At 42.2% G+C, this 16256-nt stretch overlaps 1 protein-coding gene across 2 annotated transcripts in view; it reads right to left on the bottom strand.

The window, feature by feature from the left end:
* Positions 1 to 16256, bottom strand: part of ADIPOR2 (adiponectin receptor 2) — a 70309-nt gene that overhangs the window by 20752 nt on the left and 33301 nt on the right. For both annotated transcript variants that reach the window (XM_075855705.1, XM_075855704.1), the window contains exon 2: positions 9391 to 9623. In XM_075855705.1, coding sequence (XP_075711820.1) covers positions 9391 to 9558 — 168 coding nt within the window. In that variant the 5' untranslated portion in view covers positions 9559 to 9623. The remainder of the gene's footprint in view (positions 1 to 9390; positions 9624 to 16256) is intronic.

Consider the following 16256-nt stretch of genomic DNA (forward strand, 5'->3'; position numbering starts at 1 on the left):
CGTGGGCCTTGTTTCCCGACATCGGAGTCCAGTGGGCACCGTGCCCAATGAGATCAGCGGGTAACAATCGTCAGACAAAAGGAGCCAGTATGCGTTATGGATCACGAGGGCGCAGATCATGTTACTTCACGATAAACAAGTGACGAAGGGGAAAGATCAGCCGAGCCCAACGAGACGGGCAAAAGATAGAGCAAGAAATCACTTCTTTATATCTGTTCCTGGGAAAGCTGGGTGACAACTCAACCAATATGGACCCTATTACTGCCCTAAGGTGGGTTGTGTTCCAGCTTTCCTACTTTCAGGAGAATGGGAATCTGATGTATCCCCATTATGCATCTGCTGCAGCTCGCCACTCAGTAGTCTAGGAAAGCTGGGTGACAACCCCTGAGGGCGGCCGTATTGGCTTTCACACAGCTTTCCCCAGGAACAGATAATAATGTAGCCAATTCTTAGTTATATCTGTCAACGGTAAAGGTGGACGACGGCTCCCTCTAGGTCAGTAATGGCGGCTGTATCCATTGGGTCGTCACCCAGCTTTTCCAGAGACAGATCGAATGAAAAACGACTCAAGGAGCAAATATGCTAGGGATTTTTTTTTTCTTTCATGAGAAGACAAACCCAATCCATATTCCATGACGCCGATCCAGCACCGGGACTATGGTGGTTGGATAATGGACTAACAGGCGGAATACTAACCCATCAGGGCCCCGGTAACGGATGACTTCTCGTACACAGGACAGAGTAACGGACTACTTCTCGTACACAGGACAGAGTAACGGACTACTTCTCGTACACAGGACAGAGTAACGGACTACTTCTCGTACACAGGACAGAGTAACGGACTACTTCTCGTACACAGGACAGAGTAACGGACTACTTCTCGTACACAGGACAGAGTAACGGACTACTTCTCGTACACAGGACAGAGTAACGGACTACTTCTCGTACACAGGACAGAGTAACGGACTACTTCTCGTACACAGGACACAGTAACGGACTACTTCTCGTACACAGGACACAGTAACGGACTACTTCTCGTACACAGGACACAGTAACGGACTACTTCTCGTACACAGGACACAGTAACGGACTACTTCTCGTATACAGGACAGAGTAACGGACTACTTCTCGTATATAGACACAGTAACGGACTACTTCTCGTACACAGGACACAGTAACGGACTACTACTCGTACACAGGACACAGTAACGGACTACTTCTCGTACACAGGACACAGTAACGGACTACTTCTCGTACACAGGACACAGTAACGGACTACTTCTCGTACACAGGACACAGTAACGGACTACTTCTCGTACACAGGACACAGTAACGGACTACTTCTCGTATACAGGACAGAGTAACGGACTACTTCTCTTACACAGGACACAGTAACGGACTACTTCTCTTACACAGGACACAGTAACGGACTACTTCTCGTATATAGGACACAGTAACTGACTACTTCTCGTACACAGGACACAGTAACGGACTACTACTCGTATACAGGACACAGTAACGGACTACTTCTCGTACACAGGACACAGTAACGGACTACTTCTCGTACACAGGACACAGTAACGGACTACTTCTCGTACACAGGACAGAGTAACGGACTACTTCTCGTACACAGGACACAGTTACGGACTACTTCTCGTACACAGGACACAGTAACGGACTACTTCTCGTATACAGGACAGAGTAACGGACTACTTCTCGTATACAGGACACAGTAACGGACTACTTCTCGTACACAGGACAGAGTAACGGACTACTTCTCGTATACAGGACACAGTAACGGACTACTTCTCGTACACAGGACAGAGTAACGGACTACTTCTCGTACACAGGAACGGACTACTTCTCGTATACAGGACACAGTAACGGACTACTTCTCGTACACAGGACACAGTAACGGACTACTTCTCGTATACAGGACACAGTAACGGACTACTTCTCGTATACAGGACACAGTAACGGACTACTTCTCGTATACAGGACACAGTAACGGACTACTTCTCGTATACAGGACACAGTAACGGACTACTTCTCGTATACAGGACAGAGTAACGGACTACTTCTCGTATACAGGACACAGTTACGGACTACTTCTCGTATATAGACAGTAACTGACTACTTCTCGTACACAGGACACAGTAACGGACTACTTCTCGTATACAGGACACAGTAACGGACTACTTCTCGTATACAGGACACAGTTACGGACTACTTCTCGTATATAGACAGTAACTGACTACTTCTCGTATACAGGACACAGTAACGGACTACTTCTCGTATACAGGACACAGTTACGGACTACTTCTCGTATACAGGACAGAGTAACGGACTACTACTCGTACACAGGACACAGTAACGGACTACTTCTCGTATACAGGACACAGTAACGGACTACTTCTCGTATACAGGACACAGTTACGGACTACTTCTCGTATATAGACAGTAACTGACTACTTCTCGTACACAGGACAGAGTAACGGACTACTTCTCGTACACAGGACAAAGTAACAAATACTCGTATAGAAACTCACAAGAGCAGCGCGGACACAAGCCCTGGAGTAGTAATTATTGTAATAAGTGCTCAGCACCCACCTCCGGGAGACGGAATAAAGCTGGGACCACCACCCACCCGTCTGCAGGACAGGGTCACCTTCAAACCCCTGCAGATGAGTCACCAGGTGGAGGGGGGGACCCAGAGGAGCGCATTATACGATGGGGGGGGGGGGGGATTGGGGCGACACGAACTGTGCATGAGGGAAGGAGCAGTCCAGTCCAGGCCCATTAGAAGGGGTTTGTAGAAATGACGGGATTTCCGCATGTATAACGTGTGGTCGTCACGGCTGCGGTCCCACCTATCAGACAGTCATGGCAGATCTGATCTATAATGTGCTTGTAACAAGGGGGGGTACAAATTAAAGGGGAACTCCACTTTTAAATATCTGAGGAGTCACAATATAACACTGGTGGGGCCGGGTCCCCAATGATGCCTAACACAAAGGAACTACAGTGCTCAATAAATCCCAGCAATCTCTCTGACTCTCACTGGATATATCCACATCATGTGTCGGGGGTTAGAGAAGTGCCCCCCTAACCCCTCCACAGTCCCTTCATTTTATGGATGAACCAGAGTTCCCATCTAACATTCCCCCCCCCCCCCCTTCAGTGAAATTCACCTTGAAACCCAATGCAATTACACTTCAATGATGCTATTAAAAGGGGCGGGGCTGTGACAACCTTTTATTTTACTTTATGAACATGGTTGCCAGTTCCATGTGCGATCTCATGAATGGGATAAATGGTCAGGGAGGGGGATGGTATAATCTGGGTGGAGTGTTGTTCCTTCTCACTACCCCTCCCATCATGTATGAAGCCCTCGCCCGCGATCCTCCACTTCCAGGCCGGGGTGTAGACACAGACGTCTTTGTGCGCCGCTCCGGGGGCCGCCGCTCGCTCCACACACGGCCTCCTTTGTAGGATCTAATACGAGACCCGGGCTCAGTTCTAGCCTGAAGGACCTTATATAAAAAGCGCAGCGTCGTCAAGCAGAGGAGCGAGCGCCGAGCAATGCGATGACACTGGAGACGGCGCTGTAATGAGACGGGATAGGACGACAGCGCCACGGCCGCGGGCAGCGCCATTCAAGTACGATGGATACAAGCGAATAAAGAAGAGTTTACTATAAACAGGTGATGCTGCCGACCAGCCCGGGGTAATCTGGATTAATTGGATTTTAAACGCTCGGCAGAGATTTTAATCCATGTAAACACCGGAGGCCGGAGCGCGATTAACCCTTACAATCACCGCGCAAAAAGAACGGTGTCCCTTTAAAAACAGTTGCAAGCTTTTTGGACTGCGATACATTTAGCATTCTGCTGAAATACTCTGTGCTTCTAGGGCCCCAGATCATTTCATAGTGTAACTCAGTTTGTGATCAACCACAAGATCAACACACCATTGTCCTGAAATCATCTGTGCTGCTGTGATGACCCGGCGCCTTCCACTTTGCAACGCTCAGTCTGTGACCAACCACAGGTCTCCACCCCACCCCCCCCCCCCTCGTCACGTGCAGCCGTCTTCATTATCCTATGAGCGGACAGGTCACGGTCTCCTGAAACACTCTGCACAACGGATCCCCACATATCTTGGTCTTCATCCAAAACCTCACTCTTGCCCTTCCTCACATCTTGGCATTGCTCCAGTCATATGCAGCTGCCCACAAGACCAGAACACGCCGTCCTGAAATACTATGTGCTGCTGTGGTGAAGCTAATCTATCAAAGTTCTGAGAATCCCAAACAATTCTCAGAACATCGGAGTAGGTAAGAGGTTGACGTGACCCTCTGCGGTGCCCGGCGTGTACAGAATATATGTGACCTGTGGCACGGAATAAGGAAGCGGCTCCTGGCACCGCGATTATCGAGGCATAACAGGAAATACAAGACGTGCGGCCCAGAAAAAAAATGCACAAGACCCCGGGAAACAAAGAACAGGTTCACATGGGACCTTATTAGCACCTTCATTTTCGTAATATCAACAATCAAACAGTTGACTGCCACCACAAGCCTCTCCTGAAACACTCTGTGCTTCTGTGAGACACTAATTCTCAGTCTGACCTCACACAGGATCGGCACACGCCTTTCCTGCCATCGTTGATGTCGTTTACAGGCAAACAGGAGGCTGAATATTGACGAGGAGTCGCTGGACACCGATCCCACTAATACCGGTCAGGGACGATCATAGATCAACCCGCTATAAAACACCTATAGGATCAAGTGCACGGCACACGCGTCCTGCACGCAAAGAAGGTTTAATTATTTATGTAGGTCATAAAATATACAAAATAAGAAACAGAAGGAGAAGTACGACCGAAACTCCACAGACGCGATCAGTATCCGACCCCGGAGAGAAGACCATGACAGAGCGACATGGAACACGCCGGAGCCTAAAGTGTGAACAAAGAGAGGAGGCGCCCTATAAAGTCATGCCGAGTGAGTCCGGACCCGCAAGTGCAACCAGCGAGAAGGAAACCAGGACCCAGCGCCAAGGTTTACCGGTGAAACTGGAGGCTATTACCCTCTGTTATCAGCCAATTCAAGCTGGGGAGAGGTCGACTGTAGGACCAGTGAATGGTTTTCGGTTGTCGGCTATTGCAGATCACATCCAAATATGCGGTCGGAATTCCGCGTCGTCAGAAGAGAAAGAAACAACGAAAACACCAAAAGTGCATTTTTCGTTGAACAACGGAGACAACCGGCGCCCGATGGAATAGATTGACTAATGGTTTTCTGTTGGGGTTCCGTAGCTTTACCGGAAATAGTGCAGCATCATGAGCCGTTATTTCTGGTATTTTCAGCAGAATCTTGAACAGAGGCCCCGAACAGAGCCGCCGACGTGAACATATATATCATGTGACTGATATCAGCCGCTCCTCTTATATCACTCCAGCACTATTATATCCTCCAGACATTACATCATATGTGACTGATATCAGCCGCTCCTCTTATATCACTCCAGTACTATTATATCCTCCGGAGACATTACATCATATGTGTGACTGATATCAGCCGCTCCTCTTATATCACTCCAGTACTATTATATCCTCCAGAGACATTACATCATATGTGTGACTGATATCAGCCGCTCCTCTTATATCACTCCAGTACTATTATATCCTCCAGAGACATTACATCATATGTGTGACTGATATCAGCCGCTCCTCTTATATCACTCCAGTACTATTATATCCTCCAGAGACATTACATCATATGTGTGACTGATATCAGCCGCTCCTCTTATATCACTCCAGCACTATTATATCCTCCAGAGACATTACATCATATGTGACTGATATCAGCCGCTCCTCTTATAACACTCCAGCACTATTATATCCTCCAGAGACATTACATCATATGTGACTGATATCAGCCGCTCCTCTTATATCACTCCAGCACTATTATATCCTCCAGAGACATTACATCATATGTGACTGATATCAGCCGCTCCTCTTATATCACTCCAGCACTATTATATCCTCCAGAGACATTACATCACATGTGTGACTGATATCAGCAGCTCCTCTTATATCACTCCAGCACTATTATATCCTCCAGAGACATTACATCATATGTGTGACTGATATCAGCCGCTCCTCTTATATCACTCCAGCACTATTATATCCTCCAGAGACATTACATCACATGTGTGACTGATATCAGCCGCTCCTCTTATATCACTCCAGTACTATTATATCCTCCAGAGACATTACATCATGTGTGACTGATATCAGCCGCTCCTCTTATATCACTCCAGCACTATTATATCCTCCAGAGACATTACATCATGTGTGACTGATATCAGCCGCTCCTCTTATATCACTCCAGCACTATTATATCCTCCAGAGACATTACATCATGTGTGACTGATATCAGCCGCTCCTCTTATATCACTCCAGCACTATTATATCCTCCAGAGACATTACATCATATGTGTGACTGATATCAGCCGCTCCTCTTATATCACTCCAGCACTATTATATCCTCCAGAGACATTACATCATATGTGTGACTGATATCAGCCGCTCCTCTAACACTCCAGTACTATTATATCCTCCAGAGACATTACATCATGTGTGACTGATATCAGCCGCTCCTCTTATATCACTCCAGCACTATTATATCCTCCAGAGACATTACATCATATGTGTGACTGATATCAGCCGCTCCTCTTATAACACTCCAGTACTATTATATCCTCCAGAGACATTACATCATGTGTGACTGATATCAGCCGCTCCCCTTCTATCACTCCAGCACTATTATATCCTCCAGAGACATTACATCATATGTGTGACTGATATCAGCCGCTCCTCTTATAACACTCCAGTACTATTATATCCTCCAGAGACATTACATCATGTGTGACTGATATCAGCCGCTCCCCTTCTATCACTCCAGTACTATTATATCCTCCAGAGACATTACATCATATGTGACTGATATCAGCCGCTCCCCTTCTATCACTCCAGTACTATTATATCCTCCAGAGACATTACATCATGTGTGACTGATATCAGCCGCTCCCCTTCTATCACTCCAGTACTATTATATCCTCCAGAGACATTACATCATATGTGACTGATATCAGCCGCTCCTCTTATAACACTCCAGCACTATTATATCCTCCAGAGACATTACATCATATGTGACTGATATCAGCCGCTCCTCTTATATCACTCCAGCACTATTATATCCTCCAGAGACATTACATCATATGTGTGACTGATATCAGCCGCTCCTCTTATATCACTCCAGCACTATTATATCCTCCAGAGACATTACATCATATGTGTGACTGATATCAGCCGCTCCTCTTATATCACTCCAGTACTATTATATCCTCCAGAGACATTACATCATATGTGTGACTGATATCAGCTGCTCCTCTTATAACACTCCAGTACTATTATATCCTCCAGAGACATTACATCATATATGTGACTGATATCAACCGCTCCTCTTATATCACTCCAGTACTATTATATCCTCCAGAGACATTACATCATATGTGTGACTGATATCAGCCGCTCCTCTTATATCACTCCAGTACTATTATATCCTCCAGAGACATTACATCATATGTGTGACTGATATCAGCCGCTCCTCTTATATCACTCCAGTACTATTATATCCTCCAGAGACATTACATCATATGTGACTGATATCAACCGCTCCTCTTATATCACTCCAGTACTATTATATCCTCCAGAGACATTACATCATATGTGTGACTGATATCAGCCGCTCCTCTTATAACACTCCAGTACTATTGTATCCTCCAGAGACATTACATCATATGTGACTGATATCAGCCGCTCCTCTTATATCACTCCAGTACTATTATATCCTCCAGAGACATTACATCATATGTGACTGATATCAACCGCTCCTCTTATAACACTCCAGTACTATTATATCCTCCAGAGACATTACATCATATATGTGACTGATATCAGCCGCTCCTCTTATATCACTCCAGCACTATTATATCCTCCAGATACATTACATCATATATGTGACTGATATCAGCCGCTCCTCTTATATCACTCCAGTACTATTATATCCTCCAGAGACATTACATCATATGTGTGACTGATATCAGCCGCTCCTCTTATATCACTCCAGTACTATTATATCCTCCAGAGACATTACATCATATGTGTGACTGATATCAGCCGCTCCTCTTATATCACTCCAGTACTATTATATCCTCCAGAGACATTACATCATATGTGACTGATATCAACCGCTCCTCTTATATCACTCCAGCACTATTATATCCTCCAGAGACATTACATCATATGTGTGACTGATATCAGCCGCTCCTCTTATAACACTCCAGTACTATTGTATCCTCCAGAGACATTACATCATATGTGACTGATATCAGCCGCTCCTCTTATATCACTCCAGTACTATTATATCCTCCAGAGACATTACATCATATGTGACTGATATCAACCGCTCCTCTTATAACACTCCAGCACTATTATATCCTCCAGATACATTACATCATATATGTGACTGATATCAGCCGCTCCTCTTATATCACTCCAGCACTATTATATCCTCCAGACATTACATCATATGTGTGACTGATATCAGCCGCTCCTCTTATATCACTCCAGCACTATTATATCCTCCAGAGACATTACATCATATGTGTGACTGATATCAGCCGCTCCTCTTATAACACTCCAGTACTATTGTATCCTCCAGAGACATTACATCATATGTGACTGATATCAGCCGCTCCTCTTATATCACTCCAGTACTATTATATCCTCCAGAGACATTACATCATATGTGACTGATATCAACCGCTCCTCTTATAACACTCCAGCACTATTATATCCTCCAGATACATTACATCATATATGTGACTGATATCAGCCGCTCCTCTTATATCACTCCAGCACTATTATATCCTCCAGACATTACATCATATGTGTGACTGATATCAGCCGCTCCTCTTATATCACTCCAGCACTATTATATCCTCCAGAGACATTACATCATATGTGTGACTGATATCAGCCGCTCCTCTTATATCACTCCAGTACTATTATATCCTCCAGAGACATTACATCATATGTGTGACTGATATCAGCCGCTCCTCTTATATCACTCCAGTACTATTATATCCTCCAGAGACATTACATCATATATGTGACTGATATCAGCCGCTCCTCTTATTACACTCCAGCACTATTATAATGCCTCCGGTTACTGGCCCTTAAAGGGTACAAAAGCCCCATAGCAGTTCTCCCACGTACATCAGACTATACGCAGCATTAGTGTATGGCACGGTGACTTACATTTTCCTGGGCAGGGCATGGAGGGGGTTCAGCCAGAAGGGCGCGCTTATCATCGTACTGGTCATGTTGGGAGTTGGTGCCCTCGGAGTTGACTGGCATGTGTCCTCTGCGTAGCCTTAGGACAGACTCAGGAAGGACGCTGCTCCCCTCCTCTTCTTGTGTGTTCATGGGATGCGGGGGTCCCACTTCAGTGTTCTTTATGCTGGACGTATGGCCAGCGTCACACGATAGATCTGCACGAGAGAGAGGAAAAAAAAAAAAAGCCAAAAAGTGAAAATTCATCCTTCACATCACAGAAAAACAAAAACACGAGAACAGTGCTAAAGCTGAACGGGTTACTATTAAATCCAGAATACGGGAGCATCGCGAGTCGACCGACACCCTGCGGAGGAGCGAGCGCCGCACTCCGGACCCGCAGAGCTAATATCTGCCCCATGGACCATAAAAGTTATTAATTCATCAAATGCTGGAAAATCCGATGATAAGAGCCCCCCCCCCCCCTATAACAGCGCGATATGTAATCAGCGATCAATAAAGTCATAAAGCGAGACACGACACTACAAGTGCCACACACGGAGCAAGGTCTCTTAAAGGGGAAGTCCACTTCATTTTTCCTGGGGATTTGCAATCCCAAATGAAGTCTCCGAGTCGTCCTTGTATGAAAATTGGATATGAAATCTCTGTGACAACTTGTGTGGAGAGTCACTTGCAATGGTGGTCACCCAGCTTTACTTAGTTAGGGGCGGGTCAGCCATACTAATAGGGTGCCCCAGGAGCTGGGTGGGGTACTTACCTCTGTCGGGAACAAGTGGGTGCCGGTCCCCTTCACCAGTGGAGAGCGGTCGTACACTCCTGGTCAGGCTGCTATTAAAATCTACAGGAGTGGTAAAGCCCTATAAGTGCGGATCACAATGTGGGGGAGGGGCAGGACCTTCTGATTCTCCGCAGGACCCCCACCAAAATCACACGATTAACGGATCGTAAATTGTTGGAAATCCAAATTAAGCAGCAAATATCACAGGCAATTTCCCCCGTTTAAAAAAATAAAAAAAAGTGCAAAATGACAAATTGACCATAAACTTTGCGCAATTTTAGAAGTGGTCAGGAACGCTGTTGGCAGAGGGTTCAGTGACTGTACACAGCGGTGCCAGGCCGGACTCCTCCGCTCACATTGTGCCTCTGCCATATGTGCCCGGTCCTTTGGCGAGAGCCCTGACCTCAAGGAGATTGTGTTTAGCTGGCAGGAAAGTGCAGGGCGAGACAGCGCGCACTGCAGGGGGGGCGGGCGGGGGTCACATGCTTCTCATAATCAACAGCTTAATATGCAAATCAGCATTAACGAGAAAGGCGCTCAGCGCTGGATTAGCCAACTGGCAGAGCTTAAGAAATAACCGGGGAGGGGGAGACGGCCACTTACTGCCTGATTACCTGCCAACAATACAGGACGGTCACGGAGGGGCTGAATCGTAGTCTGGACACCGTCGCCAACTGGTCAGGAAGACAAAACGGTGGATCGACGCGAGTCATTTTTGTCGCGAAATAAAAATTAAAAATCGTACACAATTTTTGTTTAGAACGCAGCGGTTTGGCCAAGATAACGTAAATCCCAACAAGAGCGCCTCATGGTAGACACTTACGGTGCCGACTTGATTTACATAAACCCCCTCCCCCCCCCCCCCAAGCACCCACTGGAACATCAGCCCAAACTAACGCAAGGGTTCCTACGTGTTTGTCTGGAGCGTTATTTTACACCTCCCGCTCCGAACACGGTTCGGTGATGTCATCAGTCAGCGACTCTCCCACCACGAGGAGCCCAGGACTAGACAATGCGCCTCGCTCAGGACCAAAAAAAATAAGCAAGATGCCCTTTCATTGGGCGTTTACGTCTCGGACCTCCCAGCGACAATCGATGGGAGGCTGAGAAAGCAGCTTTCGCTGCGTTTTTTTATATCGCATGCGGCGCTCAAAGGCTGTGTACGAAAAATGGCGCAAAAAAACCATGGCAAACCGAGTGCAGGCAGGTCAAAAGTGGCCTCAAAACTCCTTCAGGACTGTCTAGGCAGATTCTTCCATTTGCAAAAAAAACAAAAACGGTGTGAACAGGGCCCAACACTGTATGAATATGTAGTTAAAGGGGCTTGTTTAGGAGAACCCATGGTCATACCCCCTATTAGAGACCTCTGTTCAGGGTCCTTATCTCTTGGTCAGAGTGGAGAGCGGTTACATAGAGCGTCTCTGGAGGACCCGTCCTGTATTACACAGACAACACAATGATATGAATTGACATGGTGTAATGATTAATTTCTCCTGTGGTGGCGCTGCAGGGAAACTGAACACCTACTGCTTCCACACAGATCACAGCTGATCGCTGGCGGTCACTTATCAGCTTATTGTCAAGGGTCCCTCCCTTCGTAACGTTATACACATTAGATGCAAGTTGGTTGAGTGAACGTTCTTCGGGTAAACGGTCGCTACGCCGTCATTCTCAATTATATTGGTCACCACAGTTGATCAGGGCCGACACAGCGACGTTGTGATAGAGAGAAATTCCAATTCCTCTAAATAAAATGGTCATAGAAAAGAGAACGCAGATACACAACTTCTAGGTGTGGTCAGAGGAGAGCGGGTGTAAGCAGAAGATGGGGCGGACTGGATCTTTAAAACGCTAATTTCCCTGCGCACAGTCCTTAGAGCTGAAGTCGCGTGCCAGTAATTCCCCCGTGTTTACTTTGTTGTATTATTAGCAAACATGAGGAGTCATCATGGGAGGCACCAAGATCCCAAAAAGTGCTGACATGGGGGAGAGGGAGACGCTGTCAGGCAACACACCCGGTACTGCCCAAACCATGCCACCCAAATCATAGACATACAATTACTCAGCCGGCAGCCCCATGCCACCCCAAATAGGAGGCAGTATTATAGTACTTATATTCTTGTATATAGGGGCAGTATTATAGTAGTTATATTCTTGTATATAGTGGGGCAGTATTATAGTAGTTATATTCTTGTATATAGGAGGCAGTATTATAGTAGTTATATTCTTGTACATAGTGGGCAGTATTATAGTAGTTATATTCTTGTATATAGGGGGCAGTATTATAGTAGTTATATTCTTGTATATAGGGGGCAGTATTATAGTAGTTATATTCTTGTATATAGGGGGCAGTATTATAGTAGTTATATTCTTGTATATAGGAGCAGTATTATAGTAGTTATATTCTTGTATATAGAGGCAGTATTATAGTAGTTATATTCTTGTATGTAGGAGCAGTATTATAGTAGTTATATTCTTGTATATAGGAGCAGTATTATAGTAGTTATATTCTTGTATATAGGAGCAGTATTATAGTAGTTATATTCTTGTATATAGGAGGCAGTATTATAGTAGTTATATTCTTGTATATAGGGGCAGTATTATAGTAGTTATATTCTTGTATATAGGAGTAGTATTATAGTAGTTATATTCTTGTATATAGGAGCAGTATTATAGTAGTTATATTCTTGTATATATGGGGAAGTATTATAGTAGTTATATTCTTGTATATAGGAGCAGTATTATAGTTGTTATATTCTTGTATATAGGAGCAGTATTATAGTAGTTATATCCTTGTATATAGGAGAAGTATTATAGTAGTTATACTCTTGTATATAGGGGCAGTATTATAGTAGTTATATTCTTGTATATAGGAGGCAGTATTATAGTAGGTATATTTTTGTATATAGGGAGCAGTATTATAGTAGTTCTATTCTTGTATATAGGAGCAGTATTATAGTAGTTCTATTCTTGTATATAGGAGCAGTATTATAGTAGTTATATTCTTGTATATAGGAGACAGTATTATAGTAGTTATATTCCTGTATATAGGAGGCAGTATTATAGTAGTTATATTCTTGTATATAGGGGGCAGTATTATAGTAGTTATATTCTTGTATATAGGGGGCAGTATTATAGTAGTTATATTCTTGTATATAGGAGCAGTATTATAGTAGTTATATTATTGTATATGGGGGCAGTATTATAGTAGTTATATTCTTGTAAATAGGGGCAGTATTATAGTAGTTATATTCTTGTAAATAGGGGCAGTATTATAGTAGTTATATTCTTGTAAATAGGGGCAGTATTATAGTAGTTATATTCTTGTATATAGGGGCAGTATTATAGTAGTTATATTCTTGTATATAGGAGCAGTATTATAGTAGTTATATTCTTGTATATAGGAGCAGTATTATAGTAGTTATATTCTTGTATATAGGAGCAGTATTATAGTAGTTATATTCTTGTATATAGGGGGCAGTATTATAGCAGTTATATTCTTGTATATAGGGGTCAGTATTATAGTAGTTATATTCTTGTATATAGGAGCAGTATTATAGTAGTTATATTCTTGTATATAGGAGCAGTATTATAGTAGTTATATTCTTGTATATAGGGGGCAGTATTATAGCAGTTATATTCTTGTATATAGGGGGCAGTATTATAGTCGTTATATTCTTGTATATAGGAGACAGTATTATAGTAGTTATATTCTTGTATATAGGGGTAGTATTATAGTAGTTATATTCTTGTATATAGGGAGCAGTATTATAGTAGTTATATTCTTGTATATAGGGGGCGGTATTATAGTAGTTATATTCTTGTATATAGGGGCAGTATTATAGTAGTTATGTTCTTGTATATAGGGGGCAGTATTATAGTAGTTATATTCTTGTACATAGGGGCAGTATTATAGTAGTTATATTCTTGTATATAGGAGCAGTATTATAGTAGTTATATTCTTGTATATAGGGGCAGTATTATAGTAGTTATGTTCTTGTATATAGGGGGCAGTATTATAGTAGTTATATTCTTGTACATAGGGGCAGTATTATAGTAGTTATATTCTTGTATATAGGGGCAGTATTATAGTAGTTATGTTCTTGTATATAGGGGGCAGTATTATAGTAGTTATATTCTTGTATATAGGGGCAGTATTATAGTAGTTATATTCTTGTATATAGGGGGCAGTATTATAGTTCTATTCTTGTATATAGGGGGCAGTATTATAGTAGTTATGTTCTTGTATATAGGGGGCAGTATTATAGTAGTTATATTCTTGTACATAGGGGCAGTATTATAGTAGTTATATTCTTGTATATAGGGGGCAGTATTATAGTTCTATTCTTGTATATAGGGGGCAGTATTATAGTAGTTATATTCTTGTATATAGGGCAGTATTATAGTAGTTCTATTCTTGTATATAGGGGGCAGTATTATAGTAGTTATATTCTTGTATATAGGAGCAGTATTATAGTAGTTATATTCTTGTATATAGGGCAGTATTATAGTAGTTATATTCTTGTATATAGGGGGCAGTATTATAGTTCTATTCTTGTATATAGGGGGCAGTATTATAGTAGTTATATTCTTGTATATAGGGGGCAGTATTATAGTAGTTATATTCTTGTATATAGGGGGCAGTATTATAGTAGTTATATTCTTGTATATAGGAGCAGTATTATAGTAGTTATATTATTGTATATGGGGGCAGTATTATAGTAGTTATATTCTTGTATATAGGAGGCAGTATTATAGTAGTTATATTCTTGTAAATAGGGGCAGTATTATAGTAGTTATATTCTTGTAAATAGGGGCAGTATTATAGTAGTTATATTCTTGTAAATAGGGGCAGTATTATAGTAGTTATATTCTTGTATATAGGGGCAGTATTATAGTAGTTATATTCTTGTATATAGGAGCAGTATTATAGTAGTTATATTCTTGTATATAGGAGCAGTATTATAGTAGTTATATTCTTGTATATAGGAGCAGTATTATAGTAGTTATATTCTTGTATATAGGGGGCAGTATTATAGCAGTTATATTCTTGTATATAGGGGTCAGTATTATAGTAGTTATATTCTTGTATATAGGAGCAGTATTATAGTAGTTATATTCTTGTATATAGGAGCAGTATTATAGTAGTTATATTCTTGTATATAGGGGGCAGTATTATAACAGTTATATTCTTGTATATAGGGGGCAGTATTATAGTCGTTATATTCTTGTATATAGGAGACAGTATTATAGTAGTTATATTCTTGTATATAGGGGTAGTATTATAGTAGTTATATTCTTGTATATAGGGAGCAGTATTATAGTAGTTATATTCTTGTATATAGGGGGCGGTATTATAGTAGTTATATTCTTGTATATAGGGGCAGTATTATAGTAGTTATGTTCTTGTATATAGGGGGCAGTATTATAGTAGTTATATTCTTGTACATAGGGGCAGTATTATAGTAGTTATATTCTTGTATATAGGAGCAGTATTATAGTAGTTATATTCTTGTATATAGGGGCAGTATTATAGTAGTTATGTTCTTGTATATAGGGGGCAGTATTATAGTAGTTATATTCTTGTACATAGGGGCAGTATTATAGTAGTTATATTCTTGTATATAGGGGCAGTATTATAGTAGTTATGTTCTTGTATATAGGGGGCAGTATTATAGTAGTTATATTCTTGTATATAGGGGCAGTATTATAGTAGTTATATTCTTGTATATAGGGGGCAGTATTATAGTTCTATTCTTGTATATAGGGGGCAGTATTATAGTAGTTATGTTCTTGTATATAGGGGGCAGTATTATAGTAGTTATATTCTTGTACATAGGGGCAGTATTATAGTAGTTATATTCTTGTATATAGGGGGCAGTATTATAGTTCTATTCTTGTATATAGGGGGCAGTATTATAGTAGTTATATTCTTGTATATAGGGCAGTATTATAGTAGTTCTATTCTTGTATATAGGGGGCAGTATTATAGTAGTTATATTCTTGTATAAGAGCAGTATTATAGTAGTTATATTCTTGTATATAGGGGGCA

Source organism: Rhinoderma darwinii, chromosome 3, assembly GCF_050947455.1.
Source record: "Rhinoderma darwinii isolate aRhiDar2 chromosome 3, aRhiDar2.hap1, whole genome shotgun sequence".
Classification (NCBI taxonomy): Eukaryota; Metazoa; Chordata; class Amphibia; order Anura; family Rhinodermatidae; genus Rhinoderma; species Rhinoderma darwinii.